This window comes from Delphinapterus leucas, chromosome X (assembly GCF_059928025.1).
Source record: "Delphinapterus leucas isolate spDelLeu-1000000601 "Yukka" chromosome X, BTC_Dleu_Yukka2, whole genome shotgun sequence".
Classification (NCBI taxonomy): domain Eukaryota; kingdom Metazoa; phylum Chordata; class Mammalia; order Artiodactyla; family Monodontidae; genus Delphinapterus; species Delphinapterus leucas.
Window position 1 is genome coordinate 60,169,756 of NC_143150.1, and position 26,999 is coordinate 60,196,754.

Consider the following 26,999-nt stretch of genomic DNA (forward strand, 5'->3'; position numbering starts at 1 on the left):
TCATAAAGATCAGGTCAGAAAAAAAATGATAAAGAAATGAAGGAAATGAGAGCAAAGATCAATAAAACTAAAAGCTGGTTCCTTGAGAAGATAAACAAGATTGATAAACCATTAGCCAGATTCATCAAGAAAAAAAGGGAGAAGACTCAAATCAGTAGAATTAGAAATGAAAAAGAAGAAACAACTGACTCTCTAGAAATACAAAGAATCGAGATTTGGAAGCAAGATGGCAGAGTAGAAGGACATGCTCTCACTCCCTCTTGAGAGAACACCAGAATCACAACTAACTGCTGAACAATCATCAACAGGAACACAATGGAATACACCAAAAAATATATCCCACATCCAAAGACAAAGTAGAAGCCACAATGAGATGGTAAGAGGGGCACAATCACAATAAAATCAAATCCCATAACTTCTGGGTGGGTGGCTCACAAACTGGAGAACCCTTATACCACAGAAGTCCACCCACTGGAGTGAAGGTCCTGAGCCCCACGTCAGACTTCCCAACCTGGGGTTCCAACAACAGGAGGAGGAATTCCTAGAAAATCAGACTTTGAAGGCTAGTGAGATTTGATTGCAGGACTCTGACAGGATTGGGGGAAACAGACACTCCACTCTTGGAGGGCACACACGAAGTAGTGTGCACATTGGGACCCAGGGGAAGGAGCAGTGATCCCAGGGGACACTGAACCAGACATACCTGCTAGCGTTGGAGGCTCTCCTGCAGAGGCAGTGGGTGGCTGTGGCTCACCATGAGGACAAGGACACTGGCAGCAGAGGTTCTGGAAAGTATTTCTTGGCATTAGCCCTCCCAAAGTCCACCATTGACCCCACCAAAGAGCCCGGGTAGGCTCTGGTGTTGGGTTGCCTCAGGCCAAACAACCAAAAAGGAGGGAAACCAGCCCCACCCATCAGCAGTCAAGCAGATTAAAGTTTTACTGAGTTCTGCCCACCAGAGCAACAGCCAGCTCTACCCACCACCAGTCCCTCCCATCAGGAAACTTGCACAAGCCTCTTAGATAGCCTCATCCACCAGAGGGCAGATAGCAGAAACAAGAAGAACTGCAATCCTGCAGCCTGTGGAATAAAAATCACATTCACTGAAAGATAGACAAGATGAAAAGGCAGAGGGCTATGTACCAAATGAAGGAACAAGATAAAAGCCCAGAAAAAGAACAAAATGAAGTGGAGATAGGCAACCATCCGGAAAATGATTTCAGAATAATGATAGTGAAGATGATCCAGGACCTCGGAAAATGAATGGAGGCGAAAATTGAGAAGATGAAAGAAATGTTTACTAAAGACCTAGGAGAATTAAAGAACAAACAAACAAAGATGAACAATACAATAACTGAAATGAAAACTACACTAGAAGGAATCAATAGAAGAATAACTGAGGCAGAAGAAGGGATAAGTGACCTGGAAGACCGAATGGTGGAATTCAGTGCTGCAGAACAGGAAAAGAACAAAGAATGAAAAGAAATGAAGACAGCCAAAGAGACCTCTTGGACAACATTAAATGTAACAACTTTCACATTATAGGGGTCCCAGAAGGAGAAGAGAGAGAGAAAAGACTCGAAAAAATACATTTGAAGAGATTACAGTCAGAAGCTTCCCTAACATGGGAAAGAAAATAGCCATCCAACTGCAGGAAGCACAGAGAGTCCCACACAGGATAAACCCAAGGGGAAACATGCTGAGACAAATAGTAATCAAATTGGCAAAAATTAAAAACAAAGAAAAATTACTGAAAGCAGCAAGGGAAAAATGACAAATAACACACAAGGGAATCCCCATAAGGTTAACAGCTGATCTTTCAGCAGAAGCTCTACAAGCCAGAAGGGAGTGTCATGATATACTTAAAGTAATGAAAGGGAAGAAGCAACCAAGATTACTCTACCTGGCAAGGATCTCATTCAGATTCGATGGAGAAATCAAAAGCCTTACACACAAGAAAAAGCTAAGAAAATTCAGCACAACCAAACCAGCTCTACCACAAATGCTGAAGGAACTACTCTAAATGGGGAACACAACAGAAGAAAAAGACCTACAAAAGTAAACCCAAAACAAATAAATAAATGGCCATAGGAGCATACATATTGATAATTACCTTAAACGTGAATGGATAAATTGCTCCAACCAAAAGACACAGGCTTGATGAATGGATAGAAAAACAAGACCCATCTATATGCTGTCTACAAGAGACCCACTTCAGACCTAAGGACACATACAGACTGAAAGTGCGGGGATGGAAAATGATATTCCATACAAATGGAAATCAAAAGAAAGCTGGAGTAGCAATACTCATATCAGATACAAAAGACATTAAAGTAAAGAATTTTACAAGGGACAAGGAAGGACACTACATAATGATCAAGGGATCAATCCAAGAAGAAGATGTAGCAATTATAAATATATATGCACCCAACATAGGAGCACTTCAATGCATAAGGCACCTGCTAACAGCTATAAAAGAGAAAATCGACAGTAGCACAATAATAGTGGGGGACTTTAACACCTCACTTACACCAATGAACAGATCATCCAAAATGAAAATAAATAAGGAAACAGAATCTTTAAAAGACACAATAGACCAGATAGATTTAATTGATATTTATAGGACATTCTATCCAAAAGCAGCAGATTACACTTCCTTCTGAAGTGCACATGGAACATTCTCCAGGATAGATCAAATCTTGGGTCACAAATCAAGCCTCAGTAAATTTAAGAAATTTGAAATCATATCAAGCAGCTTTTCTGACCACAACGTTATGAGATTAGAAATGAAATACAGGGAAAAAATGTAAGAAAAAAAACAAACACATGAAGGCTAAACAATACGTTACTAAATAACCAAGAGATCACTGAAGAAATCAAAAAATACCTAGAGACAAAAGGCAATGAAAAAAAGACGATCCAAAACCTATGGGATGCAGCAAAAGCAGTTCTAAGAGGGAAATTTATAGCTCTACAAGCCTACCTCAAGTAACAAGAAAAGTCTCAAATAAGGAATCTAATGTTACCCCTAAGTGAACTAGAGAAAGAAGAACAAAAAATACCCAACGTTAGCAGAAGGGAACAAATCATAAAGATCGGAGCATAAATAAATGAAATAGAAACAAAGAAAACAATGGCAGAGATCAATAAAACTAAAAGATAGTTCTTTGAGAAGATAAACCAAATGGATAAACCATTAGCCAGACTAATCAATAAAAAGAGGGAAAGGACTCAAATCAATAAAATTAAAAATGAGAAAGGAGAAGTTATAACAGACACCACAGAAATACAAAGCATCCTAAGAGACTACTACAGGCAACTCTATGCCAATAAGTTGGACAACCTGGACAAAATGGACAAGTTCTTAGAAAGGTATAACCTTCCAAGACTGAACCAGGAAGAAATAGAAAATATGAACAGAGAAATCACAAGTAATGAAATTGAAGCTGTGATTAAAAATCTTCCAACAAACAAAAGTCCAGGACCAGATGGCTTCACAGGTGAATTCTATCAAACACTTAGAGAAGAGCTAACGCCCATCCTTCTCAAACTCTTCCAAAAAATTGCAGAGGAAGGAGCACTCCCAAACTCATTCTATGAGGCCACCATCACCCTGATACCAAAACCAGACAAAGATACTACAAAAAAAGAAAATTACAGACAAATATCACTGATGAATATAGATGCAAAAATCCTAAACAAAATACTAGCAAACAGAATCCAACAACACATTAAAAGGATCATACACCATGATCAAGTGGGATTTATCCCAGGGATGCAATGATTCTTCAATATACGCGAGTCAATCAATGTGATACGCCGTATTAACAAATTGAAGAATAAAAACCATATGATTTTCTCAATAGATGCAGAAAAACTTTTGACAAAATTCAACACCCATTTATGATAAAAACTCTCCAGAAAGTGGGAATAGAGGGAACCTACTTCAACATAAAAAGGGCCATATATGAAAAACCCACAGCAAACATCATTCTCAATGCTGAAAAATTGAAAGCATTTCCTCTAAGATCAGGAACAAGAAAAGGATGGCCACTCTCACCACTATTATTCAACATAGATTTATAAGTGCCAGCCACGACAATCAGAGAAGGACAAGGAATAAAAGGAATAAAAATTGGAAAAGAAGAAGTAAAGCTGTCACTGTTTGCAGATGACATGATACTATACATAGAGAATCCTAAAGATGCCACCAGAAACCTACTAGAGCTAATCAATGAATTTGGTAATGTTGCAGGATACAAAATTAATGCACAGAAATATCTGGTATTCCTATACACTAATGATGAAAAATCTGAAAGAGAAATTAAGGAAACACTCCCATTTACCACTGCAACAAAAAGAATAAAATACCTAGATATAAACCTATCTAGGGATACAAAAGACCTGTAGAAAACTATAAGACACTGATGAAAGAAATTAAAGATGATACCAACAGATGGAGAGGCATACCATGTTCTTAGATTGGAAGAATTAATATTGTGAAAATGACTATACTACCCAAAGCAATCTACAGATTCAATGCAATCACTATCAAATAACCAAAGGCATCTTTTACAGAACTAGAACAAAGAATCTGAAAATTTTTGTGGAGACAGAAAAGACCCTGAAGAGCCAAAGCAGTCTTGAGGGAAAAATGCTGAGCTGGATGAATCAGAGTCCCTGACTTCAGACTATACTACAAAGCTACAGTAATCAATACAATATGGTACTGGCACAAAAACAGAAATATAGATCAATGGAACAAAATAGAAAGCCCAGAGATAAACCCACACAGCTATGGTCAACTAATCTATGACAAAGGAGGAAAGGATATACAATGGAGAAAACACAGTATCTTCAATAAATCGTGCTGGGAAAACTGGACAGCTATATTTAAAAGAATGAAATTAGAACACTTCCTAACACCATACACAAAAATAAACTCAGAATTGATTAGAGACCCAAATGTAAAAACAGACACTATAAAACTCTTAGAGGGCTTCCCTGGTGGCACAGTTGTTGAGAGTCCACCTGCCGATGCAGGGGACACGAGTTCATGCCCTGGTCCAGGAAGATCCAACATGCCGTGGAGTGGCTAGGCCCGTGAGCCATGGCCACTGAGCCTGTGCGTCCGGAACCTGTGCTCCACAACAGGAGAGGCCACAACAGTGAGAGGTCCACGTACCGCAAAAGAAAAAAAAACTCTTAGAGTAAAACATTGGAAGAACACTCTTTGACATAAATTACAGCAAGATCTTTTTTGATCCACCTCCTACAGTAATGGAAATAAAAACAAAAATAAACAAATGGGACCTAATGAAACTTCAAAGCTTTTGCACAGCAAAGGAAACCATAAACAAGATGAAAAGACAACCCTCAGTATGGGAGAAAATATTTGCAAAGGAATCAATGGACAAAGGATTAATATCCAAAGTACATAAATAGCTCATGAAGCTCAATATTTAAAAAACAAACATCCCTAACCAAAAATGGGCAGAAGACCTAAATAGACATTTCTCCAAAGAAGACATACTGATGGCCAAGAAGGACATGAAAAGCTCCTCAACATCAGTAATTACTAGAAAAATGCAAATCAAAACTACAATGAGGTATCACCTCACACCAGTTAGAATGGGCATCATCAGAAAGTTTTCGAACAACAAATTTTGGAGAGCGTGTGGAGACAAGGGAACCTTCTTGCCCTGTTGGTGGGAATGTAAATTGATACAGCTACTATGGAGAACAGTATGGAGGTTCCTTAAAAACTAAAAATAGAATTACCATATGACCCAGCAATCCAACTACGGGGCATATACCCAGAGAAAACCATAATTCAAAAAGACACATGTATCCCAATGTTCCTTGCAGCACTATGTACAATAGCCAGGTCACAGAAGCAACCTAAATGCCCATCGACAGACGAATGGGTAAAGAAGATGTGGTACGTATATACAATGCAATGTTACTCAGCCATAAAAAGGAATGAAACTGGGTCATTTGTTGAGACATGGATGGACCTAGAGACTGTCATACAGAGTAAAGTAAGTCAGCAAGAGAAAAAAAATGTGTATATTAACGCATATATCTGGAACCGAGAAAAATGGTATGGATGAACCACTTTGCAGGGCAGAAATTGAGACACAGATGTAGAGAAGAAATGTATGGACACCAATGGGGGAAAGCAGTGTGTGGGGGGTGGGGGGGTGATTAATTGGGCAACTGGGTTTGACATGTACACCATGATGTGTATAAAATTGATGACTGATAAGAACAAGATGTATAAAAAAATAAAAATAAATAAAAGTCAAGAGTTCAAAAAAAATAACAAAAAGAAATACAAAGGATCATGAGAGATTCCTACAAGCAACTATATACCAATAAAATGGACAACCTGCAAGAAATGGACAAATTCTTAGTAAAGCACAACCTTCCAAAACTGAACCAAGAAGAAATAGAAAATATAAACAGGACAATCCCAAGCACTGAAATTGAAAATGTGATTAAAAATCTTCCAACAAACAAAAGCCCAGAACCAGATGGCTTCACAGATGAATTCTATCAAACATTTAGAGAAGAGCTAACACTATCCTTCTCAAACTCTTCCAAAACATAGCAGAGGGAGGAACACTCCCAAACTCATTCTATGAGGTCACCATCACACTGATACCAAAACCAGATAAAGATGTCACAAAAAAAGAAAACTACAGGCCAATATCACTGATGAGCACAGATGCAAAACTCCTCAACTAATTACTAGCAACCAGAATCCAACAGCACATTAATGGATCATACAACATGATCAAGTGGGGTTTATCCCAGGGTTGCAAGGACTCTTCAATATACACAAATCAATCAATGTGATACACCACATTAATAAACTGAAGTATAAAAACCATATGATCATCTCAATAGATGCAGAAAAAGCTTTTGACAAAATTCAACACCCATTTCTGATAAAAACCCTTCAGAAAGTAGGCATAGAGGGAACTTACCTCAACATAATAAAGGCCATATATGACAAACCCACAGGCAGCATCGGTCTCAATGGTGAAAAACTGAAACCTTTTTCACTAAGATCAGGAAGAAGACACTCTCACTACTATTATTCAACATAGATTTGGGAGTTTTAGCCACTGCAATCAGAGAAGAAAAAGAAATAAAAGTAATCCAAATTGGAAAAGAAGAAGTGAAGTGTCAGTGTTGTCAGATGACATGATACTATACATAGCGAATCCTAAAGGTGCTACCAGAAAAGTACTACAGCTAGTCAATGAATCTGGTAAAGTAGCAGGATACAAAATTAATGCACAGAAATCTCTTGCATTCCTATACACTAATGATGAAAAATCTGAAAGAGAAGTTAAAGAAACACTCCCATTTATCATTACAACCAAAATAATAAAATACCTAAGAATAAACTGAAAGGAGACAAAAGGCCTGTATGCAGAAAATATGACACTGATGAAAGAAATTAAAGATTATTCAAACAGATGGAGAGATATACCATGTTCTTGGACTTGAAAAATCAATATTGTGAAAATGACTCTAGTACCCAAAGCAATCTACAGATTCAGTGCAATCCCTTTCAAACTACCAATGGCATTTGTCACAGAGCTAGAACAAAACATTTCAGAATTTGTATGGAAACACAAAAAATCCCAAATAGCCAAAGTAATCTTGAGAAAGAAAAATGGAGCTGGAGGAATCAGGCTCCTGGACTTCAGCCTATATTACAAAGCTGCAGTAATCAAGACAGCATGGTACTGGCACAAAAACAAAAATATAGATCAATGGAACAGGATAGAAAGCCTAGATATAAACCCGCACACATGTGGTCACCTTATATTTGATAAAGGAGGCAAGAATATTCAATGGGGAAAAGACAGACTCTTCAGTAAGTGGTGCTGGGAAAACTTGACAGCTACATGTAAAAAAATGAAATTAGAACACTCCCTAACACTATACACAAAAATAAACTCAAAATGGATTAAAGACCTAAGAATAAGAACAGACACTATCAAACTCTTAGAGGAAAACATAGGCAAAACACTGTATGACATAAATCACAGCAAGATCCTTTTTGATCCACCTCATAGAGAAATGGAAATAAAAACAAAAATAAACAAATGGGACCTAACGAAACTTAAAAGCTTTTGCACAGCAAATGAAACTATAAAGTAGACAAAAAGACAACCCTCAGAATGGGAGAAAATATTTGCAAGCAAAGCAACTGACAAAGGATTAATCTCCAAAATATACAAGCAGCTCATGCAGCTCAATATTAAAAAAACAAACAACCCGAGCCAAAAATGGGCAGAAGACCTAAATAGATATTTCTCCAAGGAAGATATACAGATTGCCAACAAACACATGAAAGGATGCTCAACATCACTAATCATTAGAGAAATGCAAATCAAAGCTACACTGAGATATGACCTCACAACAGTCAGAATGGCCATAGTTAAAGTATGTACAAACAATAAATGCTGGAGAGGGTGTTGAGAAAAGCAAACCCTCTTGCATTGTTAGTGGGAATATAAATTGATACAGCCACTATTGAGAACAATATGGAGGTTCCTTAAAAAAATAAAAATAGAGCTACAATATGACCCAGCAATCCCACTTTTGGTCATATACCCTGAGAAACCATAATTCACAAAGAGTCATGTACCACAATGTTCATTGCTGCACTATTTACAATAGCTAGGACATGGAAGCAACCTAAGTGTCCATTGATAGAGGAATGGATAAAGAAGATGTGGCACATATATACAATGGAATATTACTCAGCCATATAAAGAAAGGAAATTGAGTTATTTGCAGTGAGGTTGATGGACCTAGAGACTGTCATACAGAGTAAAGTAAGTCAGAAAGAGAAAAACAAATACCGTATGCTAACACATATATATGGAATCTAAAAAAAAAAAGGTCTGAAGAACCTAGGTTCAGACAGGAATAAAGACACAGATGTAAAGAATGGACTTGAGGACACGGGGAGGGGGAAATGTAAGCTGGGATGAAGAGAGAGAGTGGCTTGGACATATGTACACTGCCAAATGTAAAATAGATAGCTAGTGAGAAGCAGCCACATGGCACAGGGAGATCAGGTCAGTGCTTTCTGTCCACCAAGAGGGGTGGGATATGGAGGGTGGGAGGGAGACACAAGAGAGAGGCGAAATGGGGATATATGTATATGTATAGCTGATTCACTTTGTTATACAGCAGAAACTAACACACCATTGTAAAGCAATTATACTCAAATAAATATGTTAAAAAATATACAGATCACTCCATCCTAGGCCTACTAATCAGGATTTTCAGGGAAGGACCTTGGAATCTATATATTTCCTTTGCCCCAGCATTTCTGATGATAGGCAAATTTGGAAAGGATTTCACTTCACTACACTATGTCACTGTGGCTAAATATTCTAGTTGGTTCTTTCCCTCCATAATAACTGGTCAAATTTTGTGATTTGTATTTTTCTTGTCTATTTGTTTATTGTGTACACATCTTCTGGATTGTAAATTCAAGCTCTACAAGGGTGTATATCAGGCCTGCCTTTTCACTATTCTATCCCCAGCACTAGAACAGTGCTTGGTATGTACTTGATGTTCAGTAATATTTGTGGAATGAAAGAATGAAATTTTTATACTATTTTAAATGTTATACTCCGTTTACAGTTATTACAAAACACTGGCTATATTCCCTGTGTTATACAGTACGTCCTTGTAGCCTGTCTTTCACCCAACTCTTTGTACCTCCCACTGCCCCATCTCTATATTGCCCTTCCCCTCCCCACCACTGGTAATCATTAGTTTGTTCTTTGTATCTGTGAGTCTGCTTCTTTTTTGTTATATTCACTAATTTGCTGTAGTTTTTAGATTCCATATATAAGTGATATCATACATATTTGTCTTTCTCAGTCTGACTTATTTCACTTAGCATAATGTCCTCCAAGTCCATCCATGTTGCTACAAATGGCAAATTTTTTTGTTCTTTCATGTCTGAGTAGTATTGCAGTGTGTGTGTGTGTGTGTGTGTGTGTGTGTGTGTACCACGTCTTCTTTAACCATTCATCTGTTGATGGACACGTAGGTTGCTTCCTTATCTTGGCAATTGTAAATAATGCTGCTAAGAACATTGAAGTGCATGTATTTTTTGAATTAGTGTTTTTTTTTTTGGATATGTACAGGAGTGGAATTGCTGGGTCATATGGTAGTTCTATTTCTGGTTTTTGGAGAAATCTCTATACTGTTTTTCATAGTGGCTGCATCAATTTACATTCCCACCAACACTGTAAGAGGGTTTCCTTCGAACGAATGAATGTTTAACAGAAAGGTGTGCCCTCTATTTATAGCACACAGAATAAAAATATATAATAATATACATTTAAACTAATGGCAGTTTGGAATATTGTTTTTTTAATTATTTTAATAGAAATGTACTTAGAAGCTTATAGGGCCTGAGAGTCGTCATTTTAAATAGCCAATATATTTGAGCTGTCAATACATCGGAGTTATGGTTATAGAAGATACTTATTCTACAAATGGTTATAGAAGATACTTATTCTATAAATTTATGAGCAACTCTGGAGGGATAAAGTTTATCCAGGAGACTAAAGGTTTGGAAACCAATTATCTCAATTTCCAGTTTCCTCAGTTAAGGAATCTGAGTCCCAGAGTGATAAAAAAAACTTGACAATGGGTCATATAAAATGGTTGAAAAACTGTATTATACAAAATTACGGGTATTATTTTGAAACAAAGAAATAAATACTTGAATTCCCTGGTGGCTTAGTGATTAGAATTTGGCGCTTTCACTGCCATTGCCTGGGTTCAGTCCCTGGTCGGGGAACTGAGATTCTGCAAGCCACATGGCACAGCCAAAAATAGGAATAAATGCTCTTTACATAATTGATAGCTGGAATGTAGAAGAGGCTATTTGGAGTAAGGTGGATCCAGAGTGAAAAACTGGAACCAAGGCCTAGAATTAATAAGACAATAGATACTGATTCAGTTTTAGGAAGAACATTTTTGGAAAAAAAAAAAAACTATCCAAAAACTGGACTGAGGAACCCTGTAAAGTAGTATGTTCCATGTTCCTGATATTTTCATGCAAAGACTGAATAGCCATCCACCTATAATGCTGAAGAAGAAACTTTTACCTTAAATGGAAGGTTAGACTAGTTGGCTTCTAAGATCTCTTCCATCGTCTATGATTCTTTGAAAATGTAATAAACCCATTAAGATTATGTTTGTATACTGAATTATTTTCCTGGTGCCTTCCAGTTTTGAGAAATATCCAGAGAGGAACTATGTCAGCCCTAGTATGTAATAAATTCCCATATAGTCCCAATGTTCACATATTATTATACCTTTATCATTATACAGTATATAATCATTCATTTCTCCAAGAAGGGTGAAAAAAGAAATTGAAAATAAATGGACATTGGCTTCTGTTTTCTGTCTTCTTCTCTCTTCCCAAGACTTTATAACCCAAAGTAAGCCAAAAGCATCCTAAGAAAACTGGTATCGTTCTTCTTCTGCCCACACCATCATTTTCCCAAGCATCTGTGGCTAAGATTATTGTGAAAAAGAAGCATCAGTATTTGATAAGTGTCAGTATTCAAAGACAGGAAATAGAGAAAGTACATGACAATTTAATGGAACTTTAGTAAGAAGTTGAAATTCTTTACTTTTTCTGAAGTCTAGTAGCTTATTCTCAATGAGACCATATACTGGGAAATTGAAATGGAACTATACTCTTTAAAATAGTGTTTCTCCTATGGGAGAATTTAGCAAGGCTAGAAAAATTAATATCCATAAATATTTTCCTTTTCTACCGGGTAATTTTCACTTGGGAGCCTACAAAACAATCCATGTGCTTCAGGTTTCACATTTAGCATTGAATGCTAAATACATCAAAGGTACTACATATCCTGAATTTGAAGAGAAAATGCCCCCCCCAAAAAAATTATAAAGAAGAATTAATCTTCTTGGACTAACTGAATAGTTCTTCTGTTTTGCCCTGCATTTTTTTTTTTTGCAAAATCTTACCACGTAAAAGTTAACTTTATTCATGTTTTTTATTTATATTAGAGAATATCTAAGGTGGCTTTGTATTGAAGTGGACCTTGTTGTATAGAAGCAATTCTACTTGGTATACAAAGAAATGGTACCATAATCAAATTTAGACCTGAAATTATGAAATGCTATTGAATGACTTTCTACACTAAAAGAGAATACACAGGTTTTAAGAATTCTTCTTCCACTTTGTAGATTGGCATGGCAATTCTACTTTGTAGAGTCATATGGCAAAATTATAAAGGTTACAAACTCTAATCATATAAAATGAGCTTTTTGAAAATTACATGAGAAACTTGAGAATAAAATTGGTTTTAGACTGCAGCTTCCAAAAAATGTTGGAGTAGACATAATTTTCCCTATCCTTCCCAGTAAGTACAACTAAAATCCCTAGACATTATATATAAAACAAATATAAGAAGACTGTGAAGGGTGGAAAGAACTCACATCTGCTAGGGACCACAGGACCTAAAGAATAACATAAAAATATATACATTCATTTATTTATTATTAACCATTTTTTAATTGAAGTATAGTTAGTTTACAATGTTGTGTTAGTTTCAGGTGTACAGCAAAGTGATTCAGTTACATGTATATACATATATATATATATATATATATTCTTTTTCAGATTTTTTTTCCATTATAGGTTATTACAAGATATTGAATATAGTACCCTGTGCTATACAGTAGATCCTTGTTGGTTATCTATTTTATATATAATAGTGTATATATATTAATCCCAAACTTCTAATTTATCTCTTCCCCCACCCCACTATTCCCTTTGGTAATAAGTTTATTTTCTATGTCTGTGAGTCTTATTTCTGTTTTGTAAATAAGTTCATTTGTATCATTATTTTAGATTCCACATATAAGTGATATCATATGATATTTGTCTTTCTCTGTCTGACTTCACTTAATACAATGATCTCTAGGCCCATCTGTGTTGCTGGAAATGGTATTATTTCATCCTTTTTTATGGCTGAGTAATATTCCATTGTATATATATACCACATGTTTACCCATTCATCTGTCAATGGACATTTAGTTTGCCCTATAACTATTAAGGAAATTGAATTCAAAAAAGTCTCCCCAAAAAAGAATCTACAAGTACCCATAACCTACAGCTAACATCATACTTTAATGGTGAAAAATAGAATGCTTTTCCTCTGAGACCAAAAGGAAGATGTCCACTCTAAACACCTTTATTCAATATAGTAGTAGAAGTTCTAACCAGCACAATAAATCGAGAAAAGGAAATAAAAGATACACTTGATTAGCTGTGTAGAAAATCATAAAGAATCTACAAAACACTCTTACAACTAATAAGTGAATTCACCAAAGTCTCTGGATACAAGATCATCATATAAAAATCAATTGCATGTCTATATAGTAAAAACAAATGCAATGAAATTGAAATTTAAGATATTAATAAATTATTTGCGATCCCTCAAAAAATCAAATACTTACATGTAACTCTAACAAAACATTACAGGACTTGTATGCTGAAAACTACAAAACACTGATGAAAGAAATAAAAGAAATTCTAAATAAATGGAGAGACATTCTGTGTTCATGTACTGGAAGACTCGACATAGTAAAAATGTAAATTCCCCCCAAATTGATATTCAGGTTTAACATAATTCCTATAAAATTCCAGCAAGATTGTTTGTTGATGTAGACAAGATAATTCTAAAATTCACATGGAAAGGAAATATGCTAGTATAGCTAAAACAGTTCTTGACAAAAAGAATAAAGTGGAAGAAATCCATCTACCCAATTTTGAGACTTATTATATAACTACAGTAACCAAGACTGTGGTATTGGCAGGGTGATAAGACGTATAGATCATTGGAACAGAATGGAGAGCCCAGAAATAGTCCTGCACAACCATGGCCAACTTAGTTGATTTTTGACAAATGTGCAAAAGCAATTCAATGGAGGAAGTCTTTTCAAGAAATGGTGCTGGAACAATTGGATATCTATAGGAAAACATAAATTAACCTTGATGTAAATCTCACACCTTATACAAAGTGAATTCATAATGGATCAGAGATTTAAGTGTAAAAAATAAAACTATAAAAATTTTAGATAACATAGGAGAAAATCTTTGTGGCCTAGGGCTTGGTGAAGAATTCTTAGGAATAGGACTAAAAGCATAATCCATAAAAGAAAAAAGCAGTAGCTTGGACTTCATCAAAATTAAAAAAAACTTTTGTGCTGTAAAAGACAAGGATGATGAAAATACAAGCTACAGATGAGGAGAAAATATTTGCAAACCACATATCTGACAAAGAACTCATATCTGCTACAGAATGGGAGAAAATTTTGCAAAACCACTTATCTGATAAAAATTCATATCTAGAATATATAATGTACTTTCAAAACTTAATATTAAAGAAAAGACAACAATTACAAAATGTACAAGAGACATGAAGAAACATTTCACTGATATATGGATGGCAAAAAGCACATGAAAAGATTTTCAACATCACTAGCCATTAGGGAAATTAAATTAAGAACCTGATGATCTATTGCTACATGCACCAATGAGAACAGCTAAAAAAAAAAGAATTACTTATAATACGAAGTCCTGGCAAGAATGCCAAGAAACTGGATCTCTCATACATTGCTGGTAGAAATATAAAGTGGCACAACTTTTATGGAAACAATTTGGCAGTTTCTTTTAAAATTAAACATATAATTACCATTTGACCCAGCAGTTGCATTATTGGGCATTTATCTTAGAGAAATGAAAACTTACATCAGCACAAAAACCTGTACATGACTGTTCATAGAAGATTTTTAGCTGTATATAATAGCCAAAAATTAGAAACAACCCAAGTGTCCTCCAAGTGAAGGGTTAAAAAAACATTGCAAAGAAACAGAAACAAAATGTTACATAAGTATCATGGAAGAATACTTAGCAAAAAAAATGAATGGACTATTGATATATGTGACTTTAATAAATTTCCAGGAAATTAAGCTGAATGAGAAAAGCCAATTTTTTGAAATTTTTGAAGTCACATGTATGACTCCATTTATATAACTTTCTCAAAAAGACACTATTATAGAGGTGGAAAACAGATTGGTGGATGCCAGGAGTTGAGGATGGTGGGAGGGAGGAGAAGAATGGTGTGATAAAGGAACATAGAATTGTACACATATATTGTATAATATCAATTTCCTTTTTCTGTTATGGTGCTATAATTATGTAAAATGTAAACTGGAGGAAACTGAATGAAGACCAATTTTTGCAACTTCCTGTAACTCGAAATTTATTTTACTATAAAAAGTTTTAAAAATTGATTCTAAATCTAATAAAATGCAATTTTAGAATACTTAAAATACGCAGGTAGTCATTATGGAGCCAAACAAAGTTACCAGAAGGCACATTTTCACGTACAAAGAGCAAGATTGGAAATGGGATATGAACTATAGTTAGATCTGCATGTCTGGTCCCTTTCAGAAAAGAACCAATTCATGTTTCTTTTGAAATATTTGGTGGATAATTTTCACCAGAAATAAAAACAAAAACAAAAAAGTGTTCTGCAACAGGATGCATGTTGCTTGAAAATATGAGTATTTAGATAAATATTTCTTCTAATAAGGTATTTTAAAATAAAAGCAGCTACTTTTATTTTAGCTTATTGAGTAATAATAAAACTGCATTATTCTAGGTATCTACTTATTTTTTAATCATATTTTATGCTGTATCCATTCATTATTTTAATGGCTAGAACTGCTAAGGTTTCTATTTTTACAAAACTTTCTCTTCTATTTCTCTTATAAAGACTTGGATTGGGAATCGAAGAAGAAAATATCGTTTAATGGGGATTGAAGTTCCACCTCCAAGAGGAGGCCCTGCTGATTTTTCTGAGCAGCCTGAATCTGGTTCTTTATCTGCACTCACACCAGGAGAGGAAGCTGGTCCTGAAGTAGGAGAGGATAATGACCGAAATGATGAAGTATCCATCTGTTTGTCTGAAGGAAGCTTGCAAGGTATTTTATATGCTCCATCTCCTAATGATATCTTTTGTGAATTTGATGTTTTTTTATTTGCTTTTCAGCTTACCGCACTTCAAATCTAAAGTCCTCAAAACATTTGGTTAAATATTTGAAAAGAATAGACATATTTTTATTCTATTTTAAAATGATAGTTGTATATATTTAAAGTGTGCAACATATTTAGATATACATGTACATAGTGAAATGATTACTACAGTCAAGCTAATTAACATATCCATCTCCTCACATAGTTACCTTTTTGTGTGTGTGTGGTGAGAGCACCTGAAATCTACTCCCAAAGCAAATTTCCAGCATTCAATATAGTACAGTAGACCCTTAAACAACATGGCTTTGAACTGCACTGGTCTACTTTCAATAAATACATTGGAAAAACTTTTGGAGATTTGCAACAATTTGGAAAAACTTGCAGACAAACCATGTAGCCTAGAAATATCGAAAAAGTTAAGAAAAAGGTATGTCATGAATGCATAAAATATATGTAATATACATATAACATACAAAATATGTGTTAATCAACTGTTTATGTTATTGGTAAGGCTTCTGGTCAACAGTAGGCTATTAATAGTTAAGTTTTGGAGGAGTCAAAATTTATACTTGGATTTTTAACTGTGCAGGGGGGTTGGTGCCCATAACCCCCACATTGTTCAAGGGTCAACTGTATTGTTAACTTTAGTCATCATGCTCTACATTAGTTATCTAGACTTATTCATCCTATGTAATTGCAATTTTGTACCCTTTGGCCAATATTTCCCCATTTTCCCCACCTCCTCAACCTGGTACCTACCATTCTACTCTCTGCTTCTATGTATTTGACATTTTTTGATTCCACATGTGAGATCATGCAATGCTTTTCTTTCTGTGTTTGGCTTACTTCAGTTAGCATAATGTCCTCTAGGTTCATCCAAGCAGTCGCAAATGGCAGGATTTTTTTTAAAGACTAATATTCCATTGTATATATATACTACGGTTTCGTTATCCATTCATCTGTTAATGGACACTTAGGTTCTTTCCATCCTGTGACGAATGCTGCAATGAACATGGAAGCACAGATACCTCTTTGGGGTACTGATTTCATTTCCTTTGGATATATACAGAAGAAGAATTGCTGAATCATATGGTAGTTTCTTTCTTAATTTTTTGAGGAACTTTCATACTGTTTTTCATAATGGCTCTACCCCATTTTTTCCATATCCTCACCAACAGTTGTATTTTACCTTTTTGATTTTTAATGCTTCCACCTAAGCAGTCTCCCACATTGTCATCACAAAAAGTGACACTCATCTACCACAATAATGATCTCCATGATTCAAAATATTGGTTATTACAACAATCCATAAATTATAGTATATGATCGTTTTAATTTTATTGGAATTCTAGTCAATTTTGGTCAGAGCAATTTAAATGCATTGTAATCAAAGAGAGTATGGTATAATGTGACAAATACCAGACTAGTAGTTGGACATTCTGGGTACGAGTCCTAGATCTTCCACTAGCTGATTATGTGACTTCAGGCAAAGTATTTAATTCATCAGGCTTTAGTTTTCTCATCTGCAAAATAAGGGAATTAGGCTGGATCATCTTTATAATACTTCTCAGTGCTTCCCTAAATGAGAATTCAAATAATAACATGTAATCATACCATTTGTCCATGAGAAGTATTTTTCATTTGACTTCAAGCATAGAAAGAGTCCTCTCCTGACACCTTTTTTATGAACACTTTTATTGAGGTTTAATTTACATAGAATAAAATTCATCAATTGCAAAAGTAGAGTTCAATGATTTTTAGTTAAGTTTATAGAGTTGTACAACCATCACCATCACTAAAATCAAATTTTAGAATAATCTCTTCAAATCACTAAAATCCAATTATAGAATATTTTCACCACTTCAAAAAATTTCCTTGAGCCCATTTTCAGCCAGTACCCACTCCCACCTCCAAACCTAGGCAACCACAGATCTGATTTCTGACTATATAAATTTGTCTTTTCTGGGCATTTCATATAAATGAATCATATAATATATAGTGGGGGTGTTGCATCTGTAATAGAGAGAGAGAATTTTGCATTGGCCCATTTTGTTTGTTTTTATTTTATCGATCAGGGTATTATTCACACTATATTTTCCAGTTTATTTTTGCCTTCTAAATTTGCTAATTAGGTTTTCAAATGTCAGAACTTTTGTTTGTAATTTTTATATTGTTAAATATACCAATTCTTTCCTTTATGGTTTGTGACTTTGGTGACAGGATTACAAAATCCTTCCTTGTACTACAATTATGTAAACATACCCCATATTTGCTTCATGTATCCTTATGGCTTCATTTTTACAACATGATATTTATCCCACCTAGAAATTGTTTTGCTTTAAGATATGTGAAGACAATACCTAATTTTGTTTTTCCAAATGATTAACCAAATGCCCCTACACTATTTGTTGAATAAGTCAGCATTTTTCCAGTGAGTTTGTGTAGGTTTTTAAATCAAAGATAGGTAGATAGATAGATAGATAGATAGATAGATAGATAGATAGATGATAGATAGATGATAGAGAAATAGAGAGAGAGATAGACACAAATTCATGTATGTATACATACGCATATGGTTTAAATTCTGGATTTCCTATTATGTTAGATTGATCTGATTGTTTATAACTGTGGTTTTATAAGATATCTGAAGATATGGAAAGGCTCTCATTCTTAGCTCTTGTAGTACACTGATTCTTCTAGATGAACTTAGTTCATACCTTTACCCAATACCCCTCCCCAAATTCATTTAAGATTTTTGTTACTGCACTAAATGGATAGGATAATGCGGGAAGATGAATGCAGTTTTGCATGGGCTGAGTTTTAAATGAGGGCAGGACATCCATGTGGAGCTGACCAGCATACCCTTGGATAATATGGGTCTGGAGCTCAGAAGAAGGGGTAAGATATGAGAAGAAATGTTGGAGTCACCCATATCGAGGTCAAAAAAAAAATGTCTAGCCATAGAAATAGATGACTTAGTTAGGTGAGAAATGGAAAACAAGAAAGGAAGATAGAAAAGGACAGTGTGTTGAGAAATATCCAGATTTCTGGAAGAGAAAAAGGAGCCATTGAAAGAACATTCAGATATAAGAGAATCAGGATAGTATGTTATTACCAAAACCAAGGAAAGAAAAAGATTTCAGAAGGAAGAGGCATCATTATCTCAATGGTCTCATAGAGGTTGCGTATAAGGCATCTAAAGTGGTTAAAGGTACATAAGTGGACGATAGAACAGTGGTATGAGGGAGTGGAGGGAGAGGGATATGGGGAGCTGTTTTTCAATGGATATAAAGTTACAGTTACAGAAGAGGAGTAAGTTCCAGAGAACTGCTGAACAACTCAGTGCCTGTAGTTAGTAATAAGTGATTGTATTCTTAAAAACTTAAGAGGGTAAATCATGTTAAGCATTTGTAACACAAAAAAAGGGACACAAGGAAACTTTTGGAGGTGATGGATACATTTATTACCTGGACTGTGGTGGTGGTAACAAAAGTATATACAAGTTCAAATTCACCAAATTGTATACATTAATTATGTGCAGCTTTTGTGTACAAATATTTTCAGTGATTCTAAATAGATCCTTAGAGAATGATGTCTGGCAGCTATTTGAGGGATAGTGGGGAGGTAGGGATTTGTGTGTTTCTATGGGTGGGTCAGAGAGCTGTGAGGAAATATTCTGATAAAAGGAAATTATATAAGCCCTTAAGGGGAGTTTCATTCCCCAACTCCATCTTCCCCACCTAAAAGGGAATTTTAAAAAATAAAATAGTTAATGGGAAAAAAGTGAGTTAATTTTAAGGTTGCTAATGGACCACTGCTCCTACACTAGCATCCTTTGTCATTTAATAGCTTGCTCTCTAGACAGCTGACATAGTAATCAAGACCTAATGAGAAAAATGAGAGATAATTTAATGCATGAATCAAAAAACACTTGATGGGAAGTGAGATTGCCTAGGATTCCTCTCGGTGGCTTATTTTTCACAGCTGCATGGTAACCTTTTCATTCTCATCAGAAATTGCGAAATAAAAGCATAAAAGAATTTTCAAATACTGAAAAGAGTCTTTTTCCTTATGGTTTCCTACTAGTGCTGTCCTGTTATCATCCTCATTTTACTGATGGAGAATACTAATCTGATTTAACTGTGTGATTCTTTTGTGACAATTAAGTGAATTGTATCATCCGGCCTAGATTAACATAATACCTTTAAAATATGCTGACCATATTCTCTTCCAGTTATGAAACTGTAGTCGAATGTATGTTTACTTTGAGTTTCCATTAATTACATCTTAGAGATATGGAGGCAAGATAATCAGAGTAGCTTCCCATACTATTTCAAAAAACTAACAACTTGAAACTCAGGGTCCTTTATAATACAGCTGTTGATTCAATAGGGTTAGAGTCTTTTAAATGTCTAAGAAGAAAAAAAAATGTCTTTAAATCAGGGCTCACATTTTACATGTCAAAAAACAATTAAAATCACTTAAAAATATTCTAGAAAAAAACTCTACGAGCAAAAACAAGGATTATTTTTTAAAACACAGTAAAAGGCAGGGTTAGCCAAAGTCATGAAAAAGTGCTGTTGATCTTTTAGTGGTTTCAAGTCCATTCTTTTGCTTCTGGGAGAGTAGGTACTTCCCTGATACAGAGCTTCTGACTTACCTCTAATTTCCTCCTACTTTCCACCTTCGCTTCTCCCATTTCCTTTGCCTTTCAATGTGTGGAGGTGAAGTGAAAGGATATGTGGTTGGCATTGAAAACGAAAAGGTTACCTGGATTCACCCCCCACACCGAACTGCACACTTTAGCAAATGTAATAGATGACTCAGCTCCTTAATTTCAAGTTTTGTGTCTACCAAAATATATTTATGGTTGAGCAACTTTAAAGATTGATACTATCCTGAGAAGTGAACTGTCTAAAGTATAGAAACAACATCTATAATGTTAAATTCGTTAAATTTTATAACAAAGCCTCTTTTCAGCTGTACCTATTATGTATGTGGATATGCACATGAAAGATAATTCTGCGTACAGCTACTTAGTGTGAGCATGTGGCCACCACATAAAGTGCCCTCTAGAGCTTTCACTGATTAGTATTCTACTTATTTATTTTCCAATTAAGAGAGCTGCTTTTGTTGAGTAATAACCAGACACATTGACAGTATTTAGCTTTCAAGCTTTTACAGATGTGTAAGCTACCTATAAGCAAAAGAAAACATGCCTTATTCAGCTGTATAATTTCATACCTTTTTATTTTAGAAATCCTCAAAACAGTTTTTATATGCATCTTATAAAAGAATCATCAAATGATGGATGAATCTGTTGCTGGTAAAGCAGAACTGTTTACCAAGGTATGAGCAAGTGAGAACAGAAATGTTAGGCAAACCTCTAAGGAATGATACCAGTAAAGATCTGTTGATGAGCAATATAACTCCTATTTATAGGGCACCAGTACTAATACCAGCTCTGCATCTAAATCTGATGACAATTTTCCCTTCCTTCATTTCATTTAGTTGCTGATTACACAGGGCTTGAAATGCGGTGATTTGAAATGTCCTAATAATTAATAAAATTTCCTCTATCTAGGAACCACTTTTTTTAACTTTTTATTTTATATTGGAGTATAGCCAATTAACAATGTTGTGATAGTTTCAGTTGCACAGCAAAGCGACTCAGCCATACATATACATGTATCCATTCTCCCCCAGTCTCCCCTCCCATCCAGGCTGCCACATAACATTGAGCAGAGATCCCTGCGCTAAATAGTAGGTCCTTGTCAGTTATCCTTTTTAAATATAGCAGTGTGTACATGTCAATGCCAAGCTCCCTAACTATCCCTTCCCTCCACCCTTCTCCCACTGGTAACCATAATTTCATTCTCTAAGTCTGTGAGTCTGTTTCTGTTTTGTAAATGCGTTCATTTTTATCGTTTCTTTTTAGTTTCCACATATAAACGATATCATATGATATTTCTCTTTCTCTGTCTGACTTACTTCACTCAGTATGAAAATCTCTAGGTGCATCTATTTTGCTGCAAATGGCATTATTTCATTCTCTTTTTATGGCTGAGTAATATTCCATTGTATATGTGTACCACATCTTCTTTATCCATTCCTCTGTCAATGGACATTAAGGCTGCTTCCATGTCTTGGCTATTGTAAACAGTGCTGCAATGAACACTGGGGTGCTTGTATCCTTTTGGACCATGTTTTTCTCCTGATATATGCCCAGGAGTGTGATTGCAGGGTCATATGGTAGCTCTATTTTTAGTTTTTTAAGGAACCTCCATACTGTTCTCCATAGTGACTGTACCAATTTACTTTCCCACCCACAGTGTGGGAGGGTTAGGAACCATTGTTTTATAGAAAAAAATCAGTTGAATTTTTAGTGGACTTTGCATTAAAACTCTGGTAAAACTTCCCTGAATATCTTTAATTCTCAATGCACTCATATGTGAGTTCCTGGATGAGCAATGTTTTCCTCCTAGTCATTTCCCATGTTCATACACTGCACCCTTATATGTCTTTCCATGCGAAGGAATGGACTCAAAAAATCTTAGGAGAACTGATAACTATTTCTGTTCTTCTTTCTATGGTGAAATAAATTGTTCACTACCAAGGGGCTGAGAACTTTCACTAGTATTTATCCAAACAATCTATGACATGGCTGTGCAGAAAGAAAAGAGAGAAACATTAGCCCTATTTTTCTAAGGGTTAGAGGTAGGGGAAATCTTAAGAGAGAGGATTATCTTGTAGACACACTATACTGTGAATTAGCCACTTCTCCTAGCTCAGCACAGAGAACATTTTAGTACACTGATTTTTCTGAGTTAATTTTTCTTTTATTTTTTCTTTTCTCATTTTTAAACTATCGGGGTTTTTAAAAAATGTCATTGCTGTTTTATTAGTATGACAGCCAGTGATTGACTACTCATTCATACTTACAGTATGCAAACTTCTTTTTCCAGTTTTGTTGAGATATAATTGACCTACAGCACAGTATAAGTTTAAGGTGTACAACATAATAATTCGAATTACATATATCATCAAATGATTACCACAAAAGTTTTAGTAAAAATCCCCCACCTCATATAGAAACAACATTAAAGAAATAGAAATTTTTTTCCTTGTGATGAGAGCTCTTAGGATTTACTCTCTTAGCAATTTTCATTTATAACACACAGCAGTGTTAATTATCTTTGTCATGTTGTGCACTACATTCCTAGTATTTATTTATCTTATAACTGGAAGTTTGTACCTTTTGACCACCTTCATCCAATCTCCCATCCACCCAGCCCCTGCCTCTGGTAGCCACAAATCTGATCTCTTTCTGTATGAGTTTGTTTCTGAAGTATAATTGACCTATGATGCTTTGTTAATTCCTGATATAAAAAATAGTGATTCAATATTTCTATACATTTCAAAACGTTCACCATGACAAGTATAGTTGTCATCTGTCACTAAAAAGATATTACATAATTATTGACTGTAATTCCCCACACTGTACATTTCATACTTGTAACTAATTTATTTTGTAATTGAAAGTTTCTACCAATTAATCTTCCTCAACTATTTCTGTCCTGCCCACACCCCACCCCATCTGACAACCACCTGTTTGTTCCCTGTATCTATGACTCTATTTCTTTTTGATTAGTTTGTTCATCTGTTTTGTTTTTTAGATTCCACATATAAGTGAAATCACACAGTATTTGTCATTCACTGTTTGACTTATTTCATTTAGCATAATACCCTCTAGGCCCATCCATGTTTTTGCAAATGGCAAGATTTCATTCTTTTTATAGCTGAGTAATATTCTACTGTGTGTATGTGTGTGTGTGTGTGTGTGTGTGTGTGTGTGTGTATGTATACCAGATTTTTCCTTATCCGTTGATGAATGATATGACACTATACATAGAAAATACTAAATATACCCCTAAAAAGTACTAGAACTCATCAATGAATTTGGTGAAGTTGCAGGATAACAAATTAATATGCAGAAATCTGTTGTGTTTCTATAGACTAACAGTGAACTACCAGAAAGAGAATTTATGAAAACAATCCCATTCACAATCTATCAATGGGCACTTAAATTGCTTCCATTTCTTGGCTATTGTAAGCAATGATACAATGAACATAGGGGTGCATATATCTTTTTGAATTAGTGTTCTCATTTTCTTTGGTGAATACCCAGAAGTGGAATTGCTAGATCATATGGTAGTTTTATTTTTAATTTTTGAGAAGTCTCCATGCTGTTTTCCATAGTATCTGCCAGCACCAATGTACATTCCCACTAACAGTACACGAGGGTTCCCTTTTCTCCCCATCCTCACCAACAGTTGTTATTTCTTGCCTTTTTGATAATAGGCATTCTGACAGATGTGAAGTGATATCTCAAAATGGTTTTGATTTGCATTTCCCTGATGATTAGTGATGTTGAGCATCTTTTCCTGTTGGTCATCTCTATGTCTTCTTCGAAAAAAAAAATGTCTATTCAGGTCCTCTACTTATTTTTTACTTGGGTTGTTTGTATTTTTGATATTGAGTTGTATGAGATCTTTGTATATTTTGGATCTTAACCCCTTATCGGATACATCCTTTGAAAATATTTTCTCCCATTCAGTAAGCAGCCTTTTTGTTTTGTTAACAGTTTCCTTTACTCTGCAAAAGCTTTTTAGTTTGATGTAGTTTTATTTGTTTATTTTTGCTTTTGTTTTCCTTGACTGAGGATATATATCCAAAAAAATACTGCTAAGACTGAGGTCAAAGAACTTATTACCTATGTTTTCTTCTAGAAGTTTTATAATATCAGGTCTTACAGTTAAACCTTTAATCTGTTTTGAGTTTTTGTATATGGTGTGAGAAAGTAGTCTATTTTGATTCTTTTCTATGTAGCTGACTAGTTTTTTAAACACTATTTATTGAAGAAGCTGTACTTTCCCTATTGTATATTCTTGCCTCCCTGGTCATAGATTAATTGCCCTTATAAGTGTGGGTTCATTTCTGGGCTCTCTGATTCTGTTGATCTATGTATCTGTTTTTGTACTAGAATCTTACTGTTCATTACTGTAGCTTTATGGTATAGTATGAAATCAGGGAGTGTGCTACCTCTTGTTTTGTTCTTCTTTCTTAAGATTATTTCAGCTATTTGGGGTCTTTTTTGCTTCCATACAAATTTTAGAATTATTTTTTCTAGTTCTTTGAAAAATGCCATTGGTATTTTGGTAGGGAATGCATTGAATCTGTAGATTGCTTTGTGTAGTATGGTTCTTTTAACAATATTAATTCTTCCAACCCATGAACGCAGAATTTCTTTCCATCTGTTTTGTCATCTTCAATTTATTTCCTCAGTATCTTATAATTTTCAGAGTACAGATCTTTTACCTCCTTAGTTAGATGTATTCCTTGGTAATTTATTCTTTTTGATGCGATTGTGAATGGGATTGTTTTCATAAATTCTCTTTCTGGTAGTTCACTGTTAGTCTATAGAAACACAACAGATTTCTGCATATTAATTTGTTATCCTGCAACTTCACCAAATTCATTGATGAGTTCTAGTACTTTTTAGGGGCATATTTAGTATTTTCTATGTATAGTGTCATATCATCTGTAAACAGTAAGAGTCTTCCTTGTTCCTTTCCAATTTAGATGTCTTTTATTTATTTTTCTTATCTGATTGCTATGTCTAGGACTTCCAATACTATGTTGAATAAAAGTGGTGACAGTGCCAATCACTGATGGGCAGAGTTGTGTCCCACAGTCTCTGGCTATAGGGCCCTGGGAGTCCTGGTGTTAGCACAGGTGCACTGGTGACCTGGGCCAGGTCCTGGGCACTCTGGTGGATGTAGTCAGGTCCTGGAGCAGCTGGGAGCTTAGGAGATCCTAAGGCAGTCAGCCTGCTCATGGGTGAGGCTGTGTCCCTTCCTGGCTAGCTGTTTGGTCTGGGGCATCCCAGAACTGGTGCCCACCGGTTGGTGGGCAGGGTGGGTCCTGGCACTAATAAGCTAGAGGGGAGATTCCAAAGTAGTGCTTACCAGCAACAATGTCTTTATGGTGGAAAGAACTCCCCCAAATGGCTACTGCCAGCGTCTGTGTCTCCAAGATGAGTTTTAATCACCCCCTGCTTCTCCAGGAGGCTATCCAAGATCAGTAAGTACATCTGAGCCAGGCTCCTTTCAAATTATTGGTTCTGCCCTGGATCTTGGAGGGTGTTAGATTTTGTGTGTGCCCTTTAAGAGTGGAGTCTTTTTCCCACAGCCCTCTGGCTCTCCTGAAAGTAAGCCCTGCTGCCCTTCAAAGCCAAACTTTCCGGGTAGCTCATCTTCCCAGTGCAGGACCCCTGGGCTGAGGAGCCTGATGTGGGGCTTCAATCCCTTGCTCCTTGGGGAGAACCTCTGCAATTATAATTATCCTCCTGTTTGTGGGTCACCTTCCCCAGGTGTATGGTTCTTCACTATACTGTGTCTTTGCCCCTTCTACCCCTCTTCTTGTGGCTCCTTCATTATATGTCTAGCAGTAAAGATTCTTTCCTGCTAGTCTTCATGCTGCTCTCATGGGTAGTTGCTCTGAAATAGTTGCAATTTTGGTGTGCCCATGGGAGGAGGTGAGCTCAGGGTCTTCCTACTCTGCTATCTTGGCCACTCCCCCTACAGTATCAGAATACTAAATTTTGATCATAAAAAGAATACATGTTCATTATATAAAATATTGGAACATACAATGAAAAAGTTAGAAATATTCCTACCCCTCAGTGATATCCTCTCTTGAAATGGGGGTGAGAGAATATTTATGCCAGTGTTTTCTCTGCATATATACAGGATTGTTTGTGTGTGTGTACATGCATATACACATCCCTTTTTACAAAATT

At 35.5% G+C, this 26,999-nt stretch overlaps 1 protein-coding gene across 1 annotated transcript in view; it reads left to right on the forward strand.

Moving 5' to 3' along the window:
* The window catches only part of HDX (highly divergent homeobox), a 152,999-nt gene that overhangs the window by 105,239 nt on the left and 20,761 nt on the right, over positions 1 to 26,999 (forward strand). The window contains exon 5 of the mRNA XM_022580818.3: positions 15,879 to 16,086. Within this exon, the coding sequence (XP_022436526.1) occupies positions 15,879 to 16,086 (208 nt within the window). The remainder of the gene's footprint in view (positions 1 to 15,878; positions 16,087 to 26,999) is intronic.